Source organism: Carcharhinus amblyrhynchos, unplaced genomic scaffold (assembly GCF_965287045.1).
Source record: "Carcharhinus amblyrhynchos unplaced genomic scaffold, sCarAmb.v2.hapA scaffold_475, whole genome shotgun sequence".
Lineage (NCBI taxonomy): Eukaryota > Metazoa > Chordata > Chondrichthyes > Carcharhiniformes > Carcharhinidae > Carcharhinus > Carcharhinus amblyrhynchos.
In genome coordinates this window covers 1-24130 of record NW_027650215.1, presented here as the reverse complement: position 1 = coordinate 24130, position 24130 = coordinate 1, and the positions used below count along the sequence as shown (strand labels likewise).

Here is a 24130-nt window from a genome sequence, read left to right as displayed (position 1 = left end):
ACACTATTCAAAGTCCTCCCATTAGCCCTATACTCAACACATCTGTTATTCCTACCGAAATGAATTACCTCACACTTCTCCGCATTAAACTCCATCCGCCACCTCTCGGCCCAGCTCTGCAACCTGTCCAAGTCACCCTGCAAACTTCGACACCCTTCCTCACATCTCTCTTTGTCTTCACTGGAGAGGAACGCGAGCCAGTTCGTTGCCGCTGTGTCACTCGTGACTCCAAGTCGCAGTTACCCGCTGTTGATTTGTGATACGCGAAGGATGGGCAGCACGGCAGTTAGCGCTGCCGCCTCACAGCACCGAGGACCCGGGTTCGATTCCAGCCTCGGGTCACCCGTCTGTGCGGAGTTCTCCCCGTGTCTGCGCAGGTTTCCTCCCACAGTCCAAAAGATGTGCGGGTTAGGTGGACTGGCCGTGCTAAATTGTCCCTTAGGGTCTGGGGGACTGGAAGGATAAAACACACGGGAGTACGAGGATAAGGCCTGGGGTGGGATTGTTGTCAGTACAGGCTCATTGGGCCGAATGGCTCCTTCTAAACTATACGGATTCAATGGTTGTAAGGTCGTAGGCCTTCCATGAGCTCAGCTCTGGGGAGCCATTGCGCAGGAACTCTGATCTCCCAATGCCCTGGGAGAGTGTCCCCCCCCCCCCCGAGTGTCCCACTGCACCCCAAGATAATACCCACTTCTGTGCTTCCCCATCTGGTCTCTAAACCACTCTGCACCTCCTCCCGAGGCTCTGTGATCCCTCCGTGTCCAGAGCCCCCCACTCCGTGGCCATATCCTCTTCATCCCGGGATTCCTCACACTCCCAGCAGCACCCGCCACTCAGCTCCCGCGCTGCCGGAGAATCCCAGAATCGCAGCCAATCAGCACCTCTGGAAAGCGGGGAATCCTTTGACCGTGGGACGGAATTCCGGGAAGCCCCCGGCGCGATCAAACGTTGTGAAAGTCAGCCTGCAAACTTCCCTTTCGGATGGGGAGAGGGGTGGGAATGGGAGGATGGTGGGTGGGAGTTGGGGGGGGGGGGGGGTGGTGGTCTGTAATGAGCAGCGCGCAACCCTGTAAAATTCAACCACACCACGCCTGCTCACCGGAGGGAGAGTTTAGAATTTACCCTGACCAATGCACCGACCGGGAGAGGAAACCCACGCAGGCATGGGGGGAATGTGCACGCAGACAGTGAGCCGAGCCGGGAATCGAACCCGGGTCCCTGGCGCCGTGAGGCGGCAGTGCTAACCCACTGAGATAAGAACATAAGAAATAGGAGCAGGAGTAGGCCATCTAGCCCTTCGAGCCTGCCCCGCCATTCAATAAGATCATGGCTGATCTGTCGTGGCTCAGTTCCACTTTCCCGCCCTCTCCCCATAACCCTTAATCCCCTCTCTTATCAAAAACCCATCAACCCGCGTCTTAAAAATATTTAGCGAGGCAGCCTCCACCACTTCAACGGGCAGAGAATTCCAGAGATTCACCACCCTTTGAGTGAAGAAGTTCCTCCTCAACTCCGTTCTAAACCGCCCCCCCTTTATCTTGAGGCTGTGCCCCCTAGTCCTACTGTCTTTTTTGAGTGGGAAGAGTCTCTCCACCTCTATCCTATCCATCCCATTCATCATCTTATACGTCTCAATGAGATCTCCCCTCATTCTTCTAAACTCTAACGAGTACAAGCCTAGTTTATTCAGCCTCTCCTCATAGCTCAATCCCCTCAACTCCGGTATCAGCCTAGTAAACCTCCTCTGCACTCCCTCCAAGGCCAAAATATCCTTGCGTAAGTGCGGCGCCCAAAACTGCACACAGTACTCCAGCTGCGGCCTCACCAATGCCCTATACAGCTGCAGCAAGACCTCCCTACTTTTATATTCAATCCCCCTCGCTATGAAGGCCAGCATCCCATTCGCCTTCCTGACCACCTGCTGCACCTGCAGGCTGGGTTTTTGCGACTCATGCACAAGGACCCCCAGGTCCCTCTGCACCGTCGCCTGCTGCAGTTTTTCGCCATGTAACGCTGACACTAAACGTCGCGAGACACGCGATACACACTGACCTTAAAAGCAACTCTAGTCAAGGGATGGTGTTGTAAACCTTTCGCCTCTGCGGGGATGTTTTTATAATTAACAGCTCCAGAATATAGCTTGGCAAGCTACACCTGAAATGGAATAGGACGTTCTATGTGCTGTACAAACAAATCTGATCTATTGGTTTTGACTGCTTTTATTTCCACTTGTTTATCTTGCAGGGTAAAACGTAAGTCCATCTGTGTGAACGTGAGTGCGTGTGAGAGATAGTAGTTGGAAGGTGGTTACATTCTTTATATAGCAGGATGTGAGATGTAAAGCTACAGATTCATGTTCTGCTTCTGGGTTTTTGTGGTGTTTCTTAGTTACAAGTAGGTTTACATTAACACTGCGATGAAGTCCGCTCTGCTCCATCTATTATGGTGACAGAGGCAACCCTACCCCTGACTGCCCAATAATGGCAAACAAAAGGACTCAAATCAACAGACCTGTGGGTGGGTGGCCTACTCACCCAGGGGGTGCGAAGGTGGTGGTGGGGTGACCTCTGGATGTATTTCAGATGCCCTCCCCCCATCCTCAAGACCAACCAAAACGCACCTATCCCAATCCCAAGCCTTATTGCCTTTGATTGATAACCCTCGGAATTAGTGACTGAATAACGGAAAAGTAAATAGGACGGAGGAGCTGATGGAGAGGGATACCGTTTAGGCACAATTCGCACAACCAGCCTTATCAACGGGTAAAATAAAACCCCGGGGTAGTGCGTTGATCAGTGGAAGGGTGGGTACTTGGATGAGAGGGGTGTGGAGGGATACGGTCCAACTGCAGGTCAGTGGGACTAGGCAAAAAACAAAATGGTTCAGCGCAGACAAGGAGGCCCAAAAGGCCTGTTTCTGAGCTGGAATGTTCTACGGAAGGCTCGGACCCCCACTGCACGTCACAATTCTGATGTTAAACTCCCTCTGCTCTCTCCAGTCAATGTGAAAGATCCTACAGCATTTCTCTGAGGGGGAACTGGGTTGTCCTCCACCGAGCGCTGGTCAACGTTCCATCACTCGACCAGGACAGACTGCGTGGTCATCAGCGCGATGCCGGGTGTGGGATCTTACTCTGCACAAACTGGCTGCCATATGCTTAAGAACATAAGAAATAGGAGCAGGAGTCGGCCACCTAGCCCTTCGAGCCTGCCCCGCCATTCAATAAGATCGTGGCTGATCTGAAGTGGATCAGTTCCACTTTCCCGCTTTCTCCCCATAACCCTTAATCCCCTTGTCTATCAGAAACCTATCTACCCGTGACTATTCTGCTATCTTACCATCACACTGCTATCAGCCCCTCCTTTAGTCTTTAACACCACCATTAACCCGCTGGTGTATTCCCATGGCATCTCTGTCAAGTCTCTCTAAAGCTTCTACCTGTCCCTGACCCTCTGTCTCCACCTGCTCTCCCCCCACCCCATAAACAGTGTCAAATCCATCCCATTTCTCAATCGCTTTAACTCTGAAGAGTCATTCAGACTGGAACATCGGAAATAGGAGCAGGAGTCGGCCATCTAGCCCTTCGAGCCTGCCCCGCCATTCAATAAGATCATGGCTGATCTGAAGTGGATCAGTTCCACTTTCCCACTTTCTCCCCTTAATTCCCCTGTCTATCAGAAACCTATCTACCCGTGACTTAAATATATTCAGCGAGGAAGCCTCCACCACTCCAACGGGCAGAGAATTCCACCCTTTGAGTGAAGAAGTTCCTCCTCAACTCCGATCTAAACTGCCCCCTGCACCGTATTGGCGACTGCACTTAAACAGGTACAGGTGGAACATCCTGAGCCAGCTTGTGAAAGGCACAGGAGACAAATGAGCCTCTCTCTTTTCTTATTCACCACAACGAGCTATTATATTCCAGCTCAGGAGGCTGAAACGCTGTGCGATATGTGATGTGCTCCCAGTACGGCAGACAGCAGCATTACACACTCACACGCTGTCACGCTCACAGCAGCAGTCTGTACTCCGAATCACCTCATGTTCCTGGCAGCTGGAATCCCCTCCGACCACACTTCCCCACCCCGTGCTGCGCACACGGCGCTCACACGCTAACTCTCGATCCTGCCAGTCCCACACTCAGGGAAACAAGGACATCCCGGTGAAATACTCCAGCTGGTGCTCACCAGAGCTGAGAAACACTTTAAAATATAAAATCAACAAACCAAAATGATTCCAATGATCCAGAGTCTTTGTCACAAGTTTAACAATGAACTTTTTAAACAGAAAAGTCTCTGTGTTACAAAGACCTCATTAAAACAAGCCGTTAACTCCTTAAATATCTCCAAAATTTGTATTTCAAGAACAAAAGTCCTTGTCAACAACTCTCCTTCTCTTGGCAATTCAGTCTCGTGCTAAGTAATTCCAGAGGGCATTATTGTGGGGCTGGAGTCGCATATAGAGAAGACCAGACCTGTGGCACAGTGGTTAGCACGGGCAGCTCCAGGGAGCCAGGTTCGATTCCCGGCTTGGGTCACTGTCTGTGCGGAGTCTGCACCTTCTCCCCATGTCTGCATGGGTTTCCTCCAGCTTCCTCCCACAGTCTGAAAGACGTGCTGGTTAGGGGCGTTGGCCGTGCTAAATTCTCTCTCTCGGTGTACCCGAACAGGCGCTGGGGTGTGGCGACTAGGGGATTTTCACCGTGTCTCAGAGCACTCCACACAAATCTCTCGTAGCTTAACAGCAACCCCCTCACAGAATAAAACTGTACTCATTTGGTTAAGTAATTCTTCTGTACATGCCCCAGTTTTTTTCTAAAGGGAAGTATAAAGAGTATATTCCAGTTAGAACATAGAAACCCTACAGTGCAGAAAGAGACCATTCGGCCCATCGAGTCTACACTGACCACAATCCCACCCAGGCCCTATCCCCATATATTTACCCGCTAATCCCTCTAACCTACGCATCCCAGGACACTAAGGGGCAATTTTAGCATGGCCAATTAACCTAACCCACACATTGTTGGAACAAAGTCTTTGCGAATGCCATTCCAGCCCGCAGTTTGTGGGAGCGAGTCCTGATTATCAAATTCCCAACCTTTTAACCAAAGATTCTCAAAAACGGCGCTCGCCGAAATCCATAAACCGGCAGAGAGCTGTTTTAAGTTTTAGGCTACAGTGCAAATCGGGCAATATCACACTGACGGAGATATTCGTGATCCTGAGAGAGACGGACAGGGTAAGTAAACAAGACAGCAACAAAAACGAGAGGGCGCAGACTCAAAATAATCGGCAAGAGAGGTAAAAGTGGCGAGAGGAAACATATTTTTCACCCAGGAGTTGGTTGGGGTCTGGAACGAGTGGGTGCTGGAGGCCGGTTCGATCAAGACAAACAAAAGGAAATTGGATTGCTATCTGAATATAAAGAATGTACAAGGTTACGGGGTTAAGGAAGGAGAATGGGGTGGGGTAGAATCCTTTTTCAGAGACTTGACGGGACGAATGGCCTCTGTCTACACTGTAAAGATTCCGTGATTATCCATTTATTTATTAGATTAATATGGACGGCACAGTGGTTAGCACTGCTGCCTCACCGCACCAGAGACCTGGGTTCGATTCTGGCCTCGGGTCACTGTCTGTTTGCACATTCTCCCCGTGTCTGTGTGGGTTTCCTCCGGGTGCTCCGGTTTCCTCCCACAGTCCAAAGATGTGCAGGTTAGGCGAATTGGCCATGCTAAAAATTGACTCTAATGTCAGGGGATTAGCAGGGTAAATATGTGGGGTCATAGGGATTGAGATTGGTGCAGACTCGATGGGCCGACTGGCCTTCTTCTGCGCTATGACGACTCTATGATTCGGTGTATTTTTACTGAATATTAAACACCACTGCGTGATTCTCCTTGAAATGGGAAATTTGCAATGGAAGCTGATCCAGTCTGGGTGTGTGGCTGACAGCTAGCACAGTGTTCATTTAAACAAGTCAAAATATCACGGAAATGCAACTGCGTTTGAAATTTGACCCCAATTTGGCCAGTTTTGAGTGAATTTCACTGGAAGAGTCAGTGCCTTCGAGCAGGTCTTTCTGGGTGATGGTATGGTGCAATGATCGGGTGAGGTGAAATGGCAGGAGGAGGATTTCCTCCTCAACTCCGATCTAAACTGCATCCCTCTCATCTTGAGGCTGTGCCCTCTAGTCCTGCTATCCTTTCTAAGTGGGAAGAATCTCTCTACCTCTACCCTATCCATCCCCTTCATTATCTTATACGTCTCTATAAGATCCCCCCCTCATCCTTCTAAACTCCAACGAGTACAGACCCAGTCTATTTAGTCTCTCTTCATAGTCCAACCCCCTCATCTCCGGTATCAGCCTAGTGAACCTCCTCTGCACTCCCTCCAAGGCCAAAATATCCTTGCGTAAGTGTGGCGACCAAACCTGCACACAGTACTCCAGCTGCGGCCTCACCAGTGCCCTGTACAGTTGCAGCAAGACCTCCCTGCTTTTATATTCTATCCCCCTCGCTATAAAGGCCAGCATCCCATTCGCCTTCTTGATCACCTGCTGCACCTGCAGACTGGGTTTTTGCGACTCGTGCACAAGGACCCCCAGGTCCCTCTGCACCGTCGCATGCTGCAGCTTTTCACCCTTGAAATAGTAATCCCTCCTATTATTATTCCTGCCAAAGTGGATAACCTCACACTTGCTAACATTATACTCCACTTGTAACTCACTACTCAGTGTGACACTAAACCATCCGACCAGCTGCTGTGTGGCTTATATAAAGATTGATGCAGCAAAATACACAAACGCAAGTAACCAGATGAAATTAAACTCATTACAAATTGCTGAAATGTTTCTTAGGTTACAATCATGGAAAGAAATGCGTTGCATTTATATAGCACCTCTCGCAACCTTGGAACATCACAAATTGCTTTACCGCTGATAAGTTTTGCTTTATGTGTACTAGTGGCATTGCCACTGGGCTACTAATCCAGAGACTCAGGGTAGTACTCTGGGGACCCAGGTTCGAATCCCACCTCGGCAAATGGTGGAATTTGAACTCAATGAAAAATATCTGGAAATAAGGATCTACTGATGCGCATGAAGATCATGTTGGCACAGTGGTTAGCACTGCTGCTTCACAGCTCCAGGGTGCTGGGTTCAATTCCCGGCTCGGGTCACTGCCTGTGTGGAGTTTGCACATTCTCCTCGTGTCTGCGTGGGTTTCCTCCGGGTGCTCCGGTTTCCTTCCACAGTCCAAAGATGTGCGGGTTAGGTTGATTGGCCGTGCTAAATTGCCGCTTAGTGCTTGGGAATGTGCGGTTAGAGGGGCTAGTGGGGTGAATGTGTGGGATTACGGGAATAGGGCCTGGGGTGGGATTGTTGTCGGTGCAGACTCAATGGGCCAAATGGCCTCCTTCTGTACTGTAAGGATTCTATGAAACCATTGTCGGAAAAACACGTCTGGTTCGGTCTTTGATTTTCAATCGGCAGGCAGTGACTAGTGAGGTGCCACAGGGAACGGGCTATTCACAATATATATTAATGAATGGGAAGAGGGAACAAAACGTAACATCACAAAGTTGGACTATGTTACCAAGTTGGGTGGGAGGGTGAACTGTGACGAGGATCCTTCAGAATGATCTGGACAGGTTGGGAGATTGGGCAAACCATTGGAAAATGCAATATAATTTGAATGAATGTGAGTTATTCACCTTGGAAGCAAAAGCAAGAAGGCAGATTACTATCGGAGAGGGGAGTGTGCAGAGGGATCTGGGTGTCCTTGCGCACCAGTCGCTGAAGGTAAGCGTGCAGGTGCAGCAGGCGGTGAAGAAGGTATGTTGGCCTTCATTGCGAGGAGTACAGGAGCAGGGATGTGTTGTTGCAATTATACAGGGCCTTGGTGAGGCTACGCCTAGAGTATCGTGGTCAGTTTTAATCTCCTTTTCAGAGGAAGGAAGTTCTTGCTCTCGAGGGAGTGCAGTGAAGGTTTCCCAGGCTGATTCTGGGGACGGCAGGGCTGATGTATGAAGAGAGATTGACCAGGTTTGGATTGTTTTCGCTTCAATTCAGACAAATGAGGGGGGAATCTCAGAGATTTATAGAATTCTAACAAGACTGGATACAGGATAGATTCAGGAAGGATATTCCTGATTAGGGAGGGGCAGGGGGGGGGGGTAGACCATTTAGGACAGAGATGAAGAGATTTTTCTTCACCCAAAGAGTGGTGAGCCTGGGAAATTCATTACCACAGGAAATAGTTGATGCCAAAACATTGAATGTATTCAAGAGGTGGTTGGATATAGCAGTTGGGGTGAATGGGATGAAACGTTATGGGGAGAAAGCAGGATTAGGCTATTGAGTTGGATGGTCAGCCATGATCGTAATGAATGGCGGAGTAGACTCGAAGGGCTGAATGGCCTCATCATGCTCCTATCTCTATGTTTCTGTGTTTAATGCCCTTTAGGCAAGGAAATCTGAAGCCCTTATATGTGACTCCAGACCCACAGCAATGTGGGTGGACTCTTAACTCCCCAAAGCCAATGGACAATAAATACCGGCCCAGCCATCAATGAAATTTTTAAAAGTCGCTGTTATAATGTTGGGAACGCAGCAGCCCATATGTGCACAGCAAGCTCCCAGAAACAGCGCAAGGTAACATTTATTGTTGTGACTCAGGACTGTGGAGAACATCTCAAACTCGTATCCCCGAAGTACAATGCTATCTTTTACTGAAAGCGGCAGGCAGTAGATTATAGAATCATACAAACCCTACAGTGCAGAAAGAGGCCCTTCGGCCCATCGAGTCTGCACCGAACACAATCCCACCCAGGCCCTACCCCCATATCCCTACATATTATACCCATTAATCCCTCTAACCTACACATCCCTGGACACTAAGGGACAATTTCTTAGCACGGCCAATCGACCCAACCCGCACATCTTTGGACTGTGGGAGGAAACCCAGAGCACCCGGAGGAAACCCACGCAGACACGAGGAGAATGTGCAAACCTCCGCGCAGACAGTGACCCCGAGCCGGGAATCGAACCCAGGACCCTGGAGCTGTGAAGCAGCAGTGCCAACCCACTGTGCTACCGTGCCACCCACATCAACACCAGGTTCCACAAAACAGCATCAACTCCTAGGATGGTCCAGTACAGCAGGAGGGTGTACCTGAACTGGCTCTCTGTATCACTCCCCTCTTCTCACCCCCTTAGCTTTCTGGCCTTTCCAGTGATAAACTGGCAATTTTGAAAGTTATCATTGAATCTTCTCTCCCCGGTCAAGTTTAATAAAGAAATCCTCTGAACTCTCTGGAGCCCTGGTTCCGCTAGATCACTCAGCTGTGCAACGGGCAATAAATGCCACCCTCGCCAGCCACACCAGCAACCCTCAGAATGATATATATTGGTAAAAGAACAAGGCGGTCTACAAAGATGCTGTGGGGGTTAAAAGTTGTGTGGCCAATGTGCAGCATAGCAATGAGGTAATTTTGCATCTAATCTTCCCACATTAAATGTCAGAATCTCTGCCGCCAACCCAACCAAACAAAATCAAACCCCAAACCTGCCAGCAGAGCGTGACCGGTGTTAACAGCCCCCTGACACACCTTTGACTGATGTGTGTGGGTTTCAAATAAAACAATAAAGTCTTGTTAACCTTCACTGGGTATTCCTGAAAGAACACAGTCAGCACGAGGCTGATCTCAACTCATTCAACGGGTTATAGAAGTCACACGAGGTTATGTACACAGACCAGCTTGAACGAGCTGTGAAATCACAGAGATATCTGCTTTGTTAGAGTTCTACTGAAGGCAGTTCACTCTCCACCCATTGCCAGTCCCCAGAGCATCACCTGGGTCTCTGGATTACTAGTCCAGTGACAATGCCACTACACCATCGCCCCCCGCCCCCCCACTAAAAGGTGAGGCTTGGACAGTCCAGTGGCGTCTTCTCCAACCACCAGCCTCCCATTCTAAACCTCGGAGAATTTCCAACCCCATTCCATCCCTCACTGCGCTCTGGCCCAGTGCACCGGAGGCAAAAATCCTTTGCTCCCATGCCCAAGCCCTCCCCTACCTATCCTGCTATCAGTTTGAGAAAATATGCCAGGATATAAACCACGTGACCAGCAGAGGGATTTAGGAGACGGTTTTAAATAAGGATCAGAGCCTCGGGATGTTCCTGGAAATCAAATGTTAGATGTGTTGATGTTTTTCTGTTTTACGCCACAGGAGCGTAGGTCCACCCTGTTGTCCAATGAGGGGCGTACACGCGCTGGGTCGTGCGTGGGCTGCTCCTGGATGTTTCGAGAGTAGCCGAGTACTTTGCGTCGTTTGTGTATGCTTAAAACTGGACCAGCTGATGGGCACCACAACAGCTCAGTGACTATCACTGTTTGCTGTACAGATACATGGATTTGGGCCGGTGTCTGTGGGAGTTTGCGCATTCTCCCCGTGCTTGCGTGGGTTTCCTCCGGGTGCTCCGGTTTCCTCCCACACCCTAAAGATGTGCTCTTAGGCTGATTGGTGTAACAAATTGTCCCTAAATTAGTCTCCCCTCAATCTGGTTTCCAATGGGGTTACCATAAGCATAGACATGGGTCAAGGGTGGAGGAGGAAAAACACATTGTTAAAATGGCGGCGCGGACTCGTTGGGCCGAAGGGCCTGTTTCCCGTGCTGTGATGTTCTTTGTTATTTGATGTGAAGGAATCGCCGCTGAACTTGCATATTACCAATAGCTGTCAAATCTTTATAGTAAACCTGCTTGCTGAGAAATCCTGTATTGTATCTCCAAATAAATCAATCCCTTCCTTAGTTTATTGGTCCTGTGTGATATTAGCAAGTTTGTATGGAGCAAACATAGAAATAGAACACTACCTACAAATTTACTGGAGTTCTATGAGGATGTGTCTAGGGCGGTGGATAGAGGAGAGCCGGTGGATGTGGTCTTTCTGGATTTTCAGAAGGCGTTTGACAAAGTACCTCATAAGAGGTTATTGCAGAAGGTCAGGGGACTTGGAGTTGGGGGTAGGGTGTTAGCGTGGATAGAGGATTGGTTGTCAAATAGGAGGCAGAGAGTGGGGGTCAATGGGTGCTATTCGGATTGGCGGTTGGTGACTAGTGGAGTGCCCCAGGGGTCGGTGCTGGGGCCTCAGCTTTTTACCATTTATATAGATGATCTGGAGGAGGGAACCGAGTGTAGGGTGTCAAAATTTGCGGATGACACCAAGATTGGGGGAACGGCAAATTGTGCGGAGGGTGTGGAGAGTCTGCAGAAGGATCTAGATAGGCTGGGCGAATGGGCCAGGAAATGGCAAATGGAATTTAATGTTGGCAAGTGCGAGGTGGTCCACTTTGGTAGGAAGAATGGTAGGAAGGATTATTACTTACGTGGCGAAAAACTGCAGCAGGCGACGGTGCAGAGGGACCTCGGGGTCCTTGTGCATGAGTCGCAAAAACCCAGCTTGCAGGTGCAGCAGGTGGTCAGGAAGGCGAATGGGATGCTGGCCTTCATAGCGAGGGGGATTGAATATAAAAGTAGGGAGGTCTTGCTGCAGTTGTATAGGGCATTGGTGAGGCCGCAGCTGGAGTACTGTGTGCAGTTTTGGGCGCCGCACCTGCGCAAAGATATTTTGGCCTTGGAGGGAGTGCAGAGGAGGTTTACTAGGCTGATACCGGAGTTGAGGGGGTTGAGCTATGAGGAGAGGCTGAATAAACTAGGCTTGTACTCGTTGGAGTTTAGAAGAATGAGGGGAGATCTCATTGAGACGTATAAGATGATGAATGGGATGGATAGGATAGAGGTGGAGAGACTCTTCCCGCTCAGAAAGGACAGTAGGACTAGGGGGCACAGCCTCAAGATAAAGGGGGGGCGGTTTAGAACGGAGTTGAGGAGGAACTTCTTCACTCAAAGGGTGGTGAATCTCTGGAATTCTCTACCCGTTGAAGTGGTGGAGGCTACCTCGCTAAATATTTTTAAGAAGCGGGTTGATGGGTTTTTGATAAGAGAGGGGATTAAGGGTTATGGGGAGAGGGCGGGAAAGTGGAACTGAGCCACGACGGATCAGCCATGATCTTATTGAATGGCGGGGCAGGCTCGAGGGGCCAGATGGCCTACTCCTGCTCCTATTTCTTATGTTCTTATGTTCTTACCCATACCTCTAAGATTAAAGATACAAAAAAAATCACAAAAGTCTGGGGTCACGTACCGACCGACTCAAGAACAGCTTCTTCCCTGCTGCTGTCAGACTTTTGAATGGACCTACCTCACATTAAGTTGATCTTTCTCCACACCCTAGCTATGACTGTAACACCACATTCTGCACTCTCTCCTTTCCTTCTCTATGAACGGTATGCTTTGTCTGTATAGTGTGCAAGGAACAACACTTTTCACTGTATGTTAATACATCTGACAATAATAAATCAAATCAAAAACCGATGTACATACGTGCGATCTTCCTGTACAACCCACCTGCCTCCTGCTACGTCACCCCTGACCACAGACCCTTCAGAGACCTGCACCCGGCGCTCCCCAAACTTCCCATCAACCTTCCAGCTCCAGCTTTGTGACCAGATTTTCCATCTCTCATACAGCCATTCCTTTCGAGTTGTCACCTCCGGATGGACCTCTTGTGATATAGGTTCTACCTAAGCACTGGTGTGCACGTTGCAGCAACACCTATTTAAGAGTCAAGGTGAACAGTTTATCCTGGCTTCCCAGCGGAGGTTGGGATTACCAGGTGGGCAGGAATGCCAGAGGTTTGACTTCCGCCATTCGCTCATTGGGTCGAAATCCTAGAACGCCCACCCGCCCTTCCCGATATCCGCACGGTGGGTGTACCTACAACCACAGGGACTGCAGCGATTCACAAAGACAGCTCACCACCACCTTCACAAGGGGCAACTAGGGATGGGCAAGAAATGTTGGTCTCACCTACATCCCAAAGAAGAAACACAAACAGAACAATCTTGGGCAGCATGGTGCTCCTGTTTCCTCCCACAGTCTGAAAGATGTGCAGGTTAGATGGATTCATAGAACCCTACAGTGCAGAAAGAGGCCCTTCGGCCCATTGAGTCTGCACCTACCACACTCCCACCCAGGCCCTACCCCCATTTCTCTACATATTATTCCCACTAATCCCTCTAACCTACACATCCCTGGACACTAAGGGGTAATTTCTTAGCATGGCCAATCAACCTAACCCGCACATTTTTGGACTGTGGGAGGAAACCGGAGTACCCAGAGGAAACCCACGCAGACACGAGGAGAATGTGCAAACTCCACACAGACAGTGACCCGAGCCGGGAACCGAACCCAGGACCCTGGAGCTGTGAAGCAGCAGTGCCACCCTGCTAAATTTGGCCATGCTAAATTGCCCTTTAGTGTCAGGAGATGAGTAGGGTTCATGGGTAGGGTTATGGGGATAGGGCCTGGGTGGGACTGTTGTTGGCGCAGACTCGATGGGCCAAATGGTTTCTTCTGCACTGCAGGGATTCTACGATTCTTAACAAAGACAGAAAACGCTGGAAAAACTCCGCAGGTCTGACAGCATCTGCGGAGAGAGAATAGAGCCAACGTTTCGAATCTGGATGACCGCTCTTCAGAGCTTAAGTCGTGCTAGAACAAGCTGCTGCAATCAGACGTTAAGATACCTTTGACTGTGTCTCGAAACCAATTTACTGAGAGCTCCGTACACAGTGGCAGCCATCATTCCCCTGATGGACAATGACCGTGAGTGGTGTAGACGCTCACTGCGCCGCTAAGAGTGCCCACAGAAAATTCTCACCTTCTCTCCAAAGTCGTCCTTCCTGTTCAGCATTTCCCGCAGCGTTTGAAGAATTTTAATGCAGAGTTTCTCTTCCTTGTCCATCAGCTTCTTCGAATGATTAATCAACCTGGGGTTAAATTAACAGAGTATCAGTACTGCCTTCCCCTGGCGAACTTGCACAGGTAACACAACATCTTCAAATCCCACCAGCTTGCAGGCACGTCGATCACGTCTCGAAAGGGGTAGGAGGTTTGGTGATGGTCCACCTCATTATTACGTCAGGTTTCGCCGCACTCAGTGAATGCTCAAGGCTTAAAAAGCTCTGAAATGTCTCTTTGAAGCCTCATCGCAGTTATAATTCACATCAACCTGAATAATAATGCCAAAGTGTGAGATGTATTTCCACGAACGTGACAACATTACTTGATCACACGAGAGGCGATGGCCTCGTGGCGTTACCGCTTGACTATTAATCCAGAAACTCAGCTAATGCTCTGGGGACCCGGGTTCGAATCCCGCCACAGCAGATGGTGTAATTTGAGTTCAATAAAAAATATCTGGAATTAAGAATCTACTGATGGGGCGAAGGAGTAAAATATCAAGGGTAGGACTCTTAGCAGTGCAGAGGAGCAGAAGGACCTTGGGGTCCAGGTCCATAGGACTCTTAAATCGGCCTCGCAGGTGGTCAAGAAGGCTTATGGTGTACTGGCCTTCATTAATCGAGGGACTGAGTTTCGGAGTCGGGAGATAATGTTGCAACTTTATAAGACCCTTGTCAGACCCCACTTGGAGTACTGTGCGCAGTTCTGGTCGCCCCACTACAGGAAGGATGTGGACGCTATTGAGAGGGTGCAGAGGAGATTTACAAGGATGTTGCCTGGATTGGGTGGCATGCCTTATGAAGATAGAACATAGAACGTAGAACATTACAGCGCAGAACAGGCCCTTCGGCCCACGATGTTGCGCCAACCAATTAAGAAAAAAGCAATGACCCTCTAACCTAAACCAATCCCTTTCCATCCATAAACCTATCCACGGACCTCTTAAATGTCCCCAAACTAGGCGCATCTACAACTGCAGCAGGCAGGGCATTCCAATCCCTCACCACCCTCTGGGTAAAGAACCTACCTCTGACATCCGTCCTATAACTACCACCCCTTAATTTAAAGCTATGTCCCCTCGTGCTAGCTTTCTCCATCCAAGGAAAAAGGCTATCACTGTCCACCCTATCCAAACCTCTGATCATCTTATATGTTTCAATAAGGTCTCCTCTTAGCCGCCTTCTTTCTAACGAAAACAACCTCAAATCCCTCAGTCTCTCCTCATAGGACCTTCCCTCCATACCAGGCAACATCCTGGTAAACCTCCTCTGCACCCTCTCCAAAGCCTCCACATCCTTCCTATAATGTGGGGACCAGAACTGCACACAATACTCCAAGTGCGGCCGCACCAGAGTTTTGTACAGTTGCAACATGACGCTGCGACTCCTAAATTCAATCCCCCTACCAATAAACGCCAAGACACCGTATGCCTTCCTAACAACCCTATCTACTTGATTCCCAACTTTCAGGGATCTATGCACATATACTCCTAGATCCCTCTGTTCGTCAACACTATTCAAAGTCCTCCCGTTAGCTCTATACTCCGCACATCTGTTATTCCTGCCAAAGTGAATTACCTCACACTTTTCCGCATTAAACTCCATCTGCCACCTCTTGGCCCAGCTCTGCAACTGGTCCAAGTCTCTCTATAAACTATGATACCCCTCTTCACTATCTACCACTCCTCCGACTTTGGTGTCATCAGCAAATTTACTAATCCATCCTTCTATAACCTCATCCAGATCATTTATAAAAATTACAAACAGCAGTGGCCCCAAAACAGATCCCTGAGGCACACCACTTGTAACCAAACTCCATGACGAATACTTTCCATCAACCACCACCCTCTGTCTTCTATCAACTAGCCAATTCCTGATCCAATTAACTAGGCTATTTTCACGCAGTTAGAATTGATCACTGGAGGAAGCTCCCAGATCATGGAGGGAACTTGTGAAAGACTTGATACCAAAGAGGGGCAAAACATCCAGCAGAATGTTGGGCAGCACAGTGGTTAGCACTGCTGCCTCACAGCATCAGGGACCCGGGTTCAATTCCAGCCTCGGGTCACTGTCTGTGTGGAGTTTGCACATTCTCCCCGTGCCTGCGTGGGTTTCCTCCGGGTGCTCCGGTTTCCTCCCACAGTCCAAAGATGTGCAGGTTAGGTGGATTGGCCATGCTATATTTCCCCTTGGTGTCAGAGGGATTAGCTAGGGTAAATGCATGGGGTTACGGGGATGGGGCCTGGCTGGGATTGTGCAGACTCGATGGGTCGAATGGCCCCCTTCCACACTGTAGGGATGTTATGGTTCTGTGAGAATAGCAGCCGCTGGAGATGAGTCACATAAAAGATGTGGCGGACAAATCAAAGATTAGCTGGAATGATGTTAGCAAAATAAAAAGGATGAAATCAAAGTGAGGTGGTGCCAAGACATTATCTGGCTTCTGAATACAGGACACCAGAGAGTTCAGACTGGAGCCTACTCCTGTTCCTCATTCATAAATCAGTGAGACATTCTCAATTCTAATCTTTATTGGGATCCGTTGTAGGTCAGTGAGCGTGGGGAGAGTGGGGGTGGGGTGCGGGAAATGTATGAACGAGACTTGCGAGGCAGCAGAGCTCAGGCAGTAAGTCACCGTTAGTAGTGTGTGTGCGTCAAGTGAGGGCGTGATATAAAAACAGCACGGCGGCACACAGTTCAACGTTGCTGCCTCACAGCGCCAGGGGCCCGGGGTTCAATTCCGGCTTTGGGTGACCACCTGCGGGGACTCTGCACGTTCTCCCTGGGCCGGATTTTACAGCCTCGCTCGGCCCGAGACTGGAAAATCCCAGCCGAGGTCAAAGGGCCTTCCCGTTGTCCGCTCCTGGTGAGCGGGATGCTAAAACTCCGGGGCCTGTGTCCGCGTAAGTCCCTACCACAGCCCGGAAGATGAGTAGGTTAGGCGGATTGGCCGTGGTGAATTGCCCCTTAGGCGTCCTGAGGCGTGTAGGTTGGAGTGGATTAGCCACAGTGACTGTGACGGGGATAGGGCAGAGGGGAGGGCCTGAGTTGGAGGGACTGAATGGCCTCTTCAGGTAGTGAATTTGGTGACGGAACGACAACTTCAGGTCACTTCCAAAGAAACAATTAAAATTCATTCCCGACTCCCAATCCCAAGTCTATTCACTGGGTGGATTATTTCACCCCCCTGCCCAGTCCCCGTCCCCCCCAACCCCCAACCCACACCCCACGCAATCTCCACTTACTTGCTCATGAAAGCTCCACTTTCGCATCTCAACTGAGCTTCACTTCCATCGGGGAAGAGTAGCTCGGGGCTATGGAGGACGTCCACCAGCAGGGAAAATTCAGCGTGAACCATGGGCTGGAACTGCTGTTCAAGAGTGGCCACAATATCCTGGAGACGAACGCAGCGCAAGGTTAGGCGACTCGGTGACCTTCACCCACCCACCCTTTAACAGGTCCAACTGAATGGGGCCAACGTTCAAAAATGACTGTTCGAATCTCCCTAGTCAATCGCACAATCTGGGGGGAACCAGAATATCTCGGTGAGGGTGGCACAGTGGGTTAGCACTGCTGCTTCACAGCTCCAGGGTCCTGGGTTCGATTCCCAGCTCGGGTCACTGTCTGTGTGGAGTCTGCGCATTCTCCCCGTGTCTGCGTGGGTTTCCTCCCACAGTCCAAAGATGTGCGGGTTAGGCTGATTGGCCGAAGTGAATCGAACCTCGCGTCGGGGGGATTAGCAGGGTGAATATGTCGGGTTACAGGACCTGGGTGGGCCGGGAATCGAACCCAGGACCCTGGAGCTGTGAAGCAGCAGTGCTAACCCACTGTGCTACCGTGCCGCCAGTTTAGGGGTGCTCTTATAGAGGCCTATAAAATAGAGGGGCATAGATCAGCTGGATAGTCAATATCTTTTCCCAAAGGTAAGGGAGTCTAAAACTAGTTTAAGGTGAGAGGGGAGAGATACGAAAGGGTCCTGAGGGGCAATTTTTTTCTCACAGAGGGTGGCGAGAGTCTGGAACAAGCTGCCAGAGGTAGTAATAGAGACGGGTACAATTTTGTCTTTTAAAAAGATAGTTACGTGGGTACGATGGGTATAGAGGGATATGGGCAAATGCGGGCAGTTGGGATTAGCTTAGTGAATAAAAACTGGGCCAGCATGGACAAGTTGGGCCGAAGGGCCTGTTTCCATACTGTAAAACTCTATGGCTCTATGTACAGTTTAATTTCTAAGCCTCCAGCCTAACTTTCGATCGTCTATTCAGAAGGATGAGTTTTACCTGCAGTTTCTCTATAATATTCCTGTAGTCCAAGGTCAGTCCACCGGCGACATCTTTATAGCGTGGCGCACCACGGGCAGACATTCGCCAGCCTATTGCTGCCCTCTGTACCATGTTGGAGTGGGTCTTCATAAACAGAGTGTTGACTTGGCTGTCCAGGTCCACGGGGATCGCTATCGCCCGGCCTTTAGCTGCAATTAAACATTAAAATACCACTTTCACTTCACGGGTTTCCCCCTCGTGACACAGCGAGAGAGCCCTCACCTCGAACAGGCTCGACTCCCCACTCGAGACGCTCGACCATGTCAGCTAGCCTGATGTTCCAGTGCATTACTGAGGGAGTGCTGCACTCTCAGAGGGAGTCATGGTGTGGAGGTGCCTACGTTGGACTGGGGTAAACACAGTAAGAAGTCTGACAACAGGGGTTAACAGCGGGGGTTAATAGCTGGGATTATATCTGGGATTATAGCTGGGATTATAGCTGGGGTTAATAGCTGGGATTATAGCTGGGGTTAATAGCTGGGATTAATAACTGGGATTAATAACTGGGATTATAGCTGGGATTATAGCTGGGATTAATAGCTGGGATTATAGCTGGGGTTAATAGCTGGGATTATAGATGGGATTAATAGCTGGGATTATAGCTGGGATTATAGCTGGGATTATAGCTGGGGATTATAGCTGGGATTATAGCTGGGATTATAGATGGGATTAATAGCTGGGATTATAGCTGGGGTTAATAGCTGGGGTTAATAGCTGGGATTATAGCTGGGGATTATAGCTGGGGTTAATAGCTGGGATTAATAGCTGGGATTAATAGCTGGGATTATAGCTGGGATTAATATCTGGGATTATAGCTGGGATTAATAGCTGGGATTATATCTGGGGTTAATAGCTGGGGTTAATAGCTGGGATTATAGCTGGGATTATAGATGGGATTAATAGCTGGGATTATATCTGGGGTTAATAGCTGGGGTTAATAGCTGGGATTATAGCTGGGATTATAGATGGGATTAATAGCTGGGATTATATCTGGGGTTAATAGCTGGGGTTAATAGCTGGGATTAATAGCTGGGATTAATAGCTGGGATTATCGCTGGGGTTAATAGCTGGGGTTAATAGCTGGGATTATAGCTGGGGTTAATAGCTGGGGTTAATAGCTGGGATTAATAGCTGGGGTTATAGCTGGGGTTAATAGCTGGGATTATCGCTGGGGTTAATAGCTGGGGTTAATAGCTGGGATTATAGCTGGGATTATAGCTGGGATTATCGCTGGGGTTAATAGCTGGGGTTAATAGCTGGGGTTAATAGCTGGGATTATAGCTGGGGTTAATAGCTGGGATTATAGCTGGGATTATAGCTGGGATTATCGCTGGGGTTAATAGCTGGGGTTAATAGCTGGGGTTAATAGCTGGGGTTAATAGCTGGGATTATCGCTGGGATTATCGCTGGGATTATCGCTGGGGTTAATAGCTGGGGTTAATAGCTGGGGTTAATAGCTGGGGTTAATAGCTGGGGTTAATAGCTGGGGTTAATAGCTGGGATTATAGCTGGGATTATAGCTGGGATTATCGCTGGGGTTAATAGCTGGGGTTAATAGCTGGGGTTAATAGCTGGGATTATAGCTGGGATTATCGCTGGGGTTAATAGCTGGGGTTAATAGCTGGGATTATAGCTGGGGTTAATAGCTGGGATTATAGCTGGGATTATAGCTGGGGTTAATAGCTGGGATTATAGCTGGGGATTATAGCTGGGGTTAATAGCTGGGATTAATAGCCAGGATTAATAGCCGGGGTTAATAGCTGGGGTTATATCTGGGATTATAGCTGGGATTATGAGCTGGTATTATAGCTGGGATTATGATCTGGGATTAATAGCTGGGGTTATAGCTGGGATTATGAGCTGGGATTATGAGCTGGGATTATGAGCTGGGATTATAGCTGGTTAAACCTGGTGTTGTCAGACTTCTTACTCTCAGAAGAGGGACAAGGAAGATGCCAAAAAGAGAAAGTTAGATTCCCTGGAGCTCCAGCAGATATTTTCAGCAACAGATTGTGGGGTTGCTTATCTCACAGATGTCTGTGGGAGCTTACTATACAAACATCAACTGCACGATTGCCCACAATACACCCGTGATCACACACAACAAAAATACTTTGGCTGTGAAAGGCTCGAGATCATTCCAAGGCTGTGAGAGATGATGTCGAGATGCAAGTTCCTGCTTCTTAAAGTCTAACAATGAACATCACAGAGACAAACTGCGATGCCACAGTGAGGAAGTGAACCATGAGAAATGCTCTTTTTCCCAGGACACAGTGACACGGCTGGACACAGAACAGGACAGCCCGCACTCTGCCTGGGCAGCACCTAATAAAAAAAGGCAAATGGGACGCTGGCATTTATTGCAAAAGGACTGAAGGGTAAAATTAGAGAAGTGTTGTTGCAATTGTATGGGGTGTTGGTGAGACCACATCTGGAGAATTGTGTCCAGGTTTGGTCTCTTTATTTGAGGAAGAATGTGGTGGCATTGGAGACAGTTCAGGGGAGGTTCACCACATTGATTCCAGGGCTGAAGGGGTTGACATGTGAGGCTTATTCTTACTGGAGTTTTGAAGGAGGAGAGGGGATCTGATCGAGGTGTATAAAATTTTAAAAGGGATTGATGAAGCAAATGTAGACCAAATGTTTCCTCTTGTGGGCCAATCTAGAACAAGAGGCCACAGGTTTTGGTTGAGAAGCAGTAGATTTAAAACTGAGATGAGGAGGAACTACTTCACGTAGACAGTGATGAATTTATGGAACTTGCTGCCCTATAGCGAGATGGAGACTGAATTAGAACATAGACCATAGAACACTACAGCACAAACAGGCCCTTCGGCCCACGAGTTGTGCCGATCACATCAACACCTACCAACCTACAGACCTATCTATAACCCTCAATCTCATTAAACCCCATATACTCATCCAGAAGTCTTTTAAAAGACCCCAGCGAGTTCGCCTCCACCACCACTGACGGCAGCCGATTCCATTCACTCACCACCCTCTGAGTGAAAAACTTACCCCTGACATCACTTCTGTACTTTCCTCCCCGCACCTTAAATCTGTGTCCTCTCGTAGCGACCATTTCAACCCGGGGAAATAGCCTCTGAGAGTCCACCCTATCTATTCCTCTCAACGTTTTGTAAACTTCTATCAGGTCGCCTCTCAACCTTCGTCTCTCCAGGGAGAAGAGTCCCAGCTCCCTCAACCTAACTTCATAAGGCATGCCTCCCAGTCCAGGCAACATTCTTGTAAATCTCCTCTGTACCCTCTCAATAGCTTCTACATCTTTCCTATAGTGAGGCGACCAGAACTGCGCACAATACTCTAAATGAGGCCTGACAAGGGTCTTATAAAGTTGCAGCATTACCTCCCGACTCCTAAACTCAATCCCTCGATTAATGAAGGCCAGTACACCATACGCCTTCTTGATCACCTCCTCCACCTGCGAGGCCGATTTAAGAGTCCTGTGGACCCGGACCCCAAGATCCTTCTGCTCCTCAACACTACTCAGACTTCTGCCCTTGATAGTGTACTCGTTCATCCCGTTGGTTCTGCCAAAATGGACGACTACACATTTATCCGTGTTGAAGTCCATCTGCCACTTCTCCGCCCAGTCCTGCATCCTATCTATGTCCTGCTGCAACTTTTGCCATCCTTCCAGACCATCCACAACACCACCGACCTTCGTGTCATCAGCGAACTTACTTACCCATCCCTCCACTTCCTCATCCAGGTCATTTATGAAAATGACAAACAACAAGGGTCCCAGAACAGATGCTTGAGGCATTCCGCTGGTGACTGACCTCCATTCAGAAAAAGCCCCATCCACAACCACTCTCTGCCTTCTGCAGGCAAGCCAGTTCTGGATCCACAAGGCCAAAGGCCCTTGGATCCCATGGCCTCTCACCTTCTCAAGAAGTCTTGCATGGGGGACCTTATCAAACACCTTGCTGAAGTCCATGTACACTACGTCCACGGCACTTCCTTCGTCAATGTGTTCAGTCACATTATCGAAGAACTCAACTAGGCTCGTAAGGCACGACCTGCCCTTGACAAATCCATGCTGACTATTCCTGATCATGTCAAACCTCTCCAAATGTTCGTAAATCTTGTCCCTCAGGAGCCTCTCCATCAGCTTACCAACCACTGAGGTTAGACTCACCGGTCGGTAATTTCCCAGGCTATCTCTGTTCCCTTTCTTGAAAATAGGAACTACATCCGCAATCCTCCAATCCTCCGGAACCTCTCCCGTCTCCATTGACGACGCAAAGATCATCGCCAGGGGCTCTGCAATCTCTTCCCTCGCCTCCCACAGTAACCTGGGGTACATCCCATCTGGTCCCGGCGACTTATCTATCTTGATGGAATTGTTGAATGGTTTCAAGAGGGAGATGGAGATATTTCTAAATAAAGAAAGGGGAAGAGGGGTATGGGGAACTGGTGGGGAGATGGATTTGAGACCAGGGAGAGATCTGCCATGATCTGATTGAATGGCAGAGTAAGCTCGAAGAGCTGGATTTACCTCCTTCTGCTCTTAGTTCCTATGCTTTAACCCATTCCCCCAACTTCCCTTTGCCCAACAAGACACAAGGTGAGAGTTTTTACAATTTCCAGCGTCGCCCATTCCGAATACTCTCGGGACGGGCCTTCCAGCTCACACGAGGGATTCGGTGCCCCGTCTCCGGCTGCCGACGACTAGGCCTGACTCCCCTCGGCTCCAAGCGGACAGGAGCGCCCGCCATCCCTTGCGGCAGCCAGCTGCTTTGTGGGTCAGCCCCAGGGGAGAGTAGGCAGGTGTTGTCTACCCTGCCCCGGGATTCCTGCCTCCCTCCCTCCCTCCCTCGCTGCTCCCGAGCGGAGCCATCCCAAATCCTGCGGCTGAAAGGGGCCTTGTGTCAAACCGGACAGATCGCTGAAACGAGCGGGCCAACTTTTCTCAAGCTGCAAACTTACCAACGTCAGCCAAGGTCTTAATACAAGACTCCACTGACGCCTTCTGCGATGGATTTGGCCAACAACAGTTGTAAATTCTGAAGGCAGTCTGCAGCAATTGGATAAATATTGGCTGGTGCGTCTGTGGACATGAAGAAATATGAAACGACCATTAAAACCTTTCCCTGAATAATACCCGGTGTACCCCCCTGACAAGTGGCTGACGTACGGCCTGTAACTCAGGGCAGTGAGCTGGACGGGCATCAGATGCAATTCTAAACGGGGATTAAGTTGATTTCAAAGTTGGGCATCTTTGGACGTGACTTTCAACTGCTTGGAAGGCAGCATTTGGATCCAGCGCTGCTCTAGTAGGCATGCCAAGCTTTGGTCAAACAGGATCTAACTCGCCCACTCAAACACAGATCAGTGATGACGAACACTTCACATAAACAGCAGGATGTCCTCATGCCAGCCAGGGGTGGTGCAAAGCACAATGTCAAACGGAGACGATAGATGGGCGTACATTTTTCAAACAGCAACACTTTTTCCACAAATATTAACACTGCGTGGCTTTTCCTACCACCAGGAATCCCTGGGTGAACATAGTCTGTGGGTGGCACCATCGCCCAACGCCATCACACACTTCGGGTAGAACGTGGCAAACATTCTCATGAAACAAATGAGGAGGTGGGGCACAGTTATTTGATCAGGGTGCACACTTTTAGAACGTGCCTGGTAGCTTAGCATCCTGGAGCCGAGGGGGAGGATGGGAGTCACTGAGCCAGCACTGGGGTCTCAATGCTGGTTGGTGTGAGCGGACAGCTTGAAGATCTTCAGCCATTTATTTATTCCTCACACTGAGGAACGAGCGAGCGAGCGAGTGAGTGTGTGAGTGAGAGTGTGTGTGTATGTGTGAGTGTGTGTGTGTGTGTGAGAGTGTGTGTGTGTGTGAGAGTGTGTGAGTGTGTGAGAGTGTGTGAGTGTGTGAGAGTGTGCGTGTGTGA

The 24130-nt window shown here is 49.4% G+C and overlaps 1 protein-coding gene across 1 annotated transcript in view; it reads right to left on the bottom strand.

Annotated features, from left to right (window-relative positions):
* The window catches only part of LOC145339460 (inositol 1,4,5-trisphosphate-gated calcium channel ITPR2-like), a gene marked incomplete at its 5' end in the record, with an annotated part of 111379 nt that extends 88111 nt beyond the window's left edge, over nt 1-23268 (bottom strand). The window contains 4 exons of the mRNA XM_080183929.1: nt 13791-13899; nt 17118-17266; nt 18153-18343; nt 23148-23268. Of these exons, the coding sequence (XP_080040055.1) occupies nt 13791-13899; nt 17118-17266; nt 18153-18343; nt 23148-23268 (570 nt within the window). The remainder of the gene's footprint in view (nt 1-13790; nt 13900-17117; nt 17267-18152; nt 18344-23147) is intronic.
* Between the last annotated feature and the right edge of the window lie 862 nt (nt 23269-24130).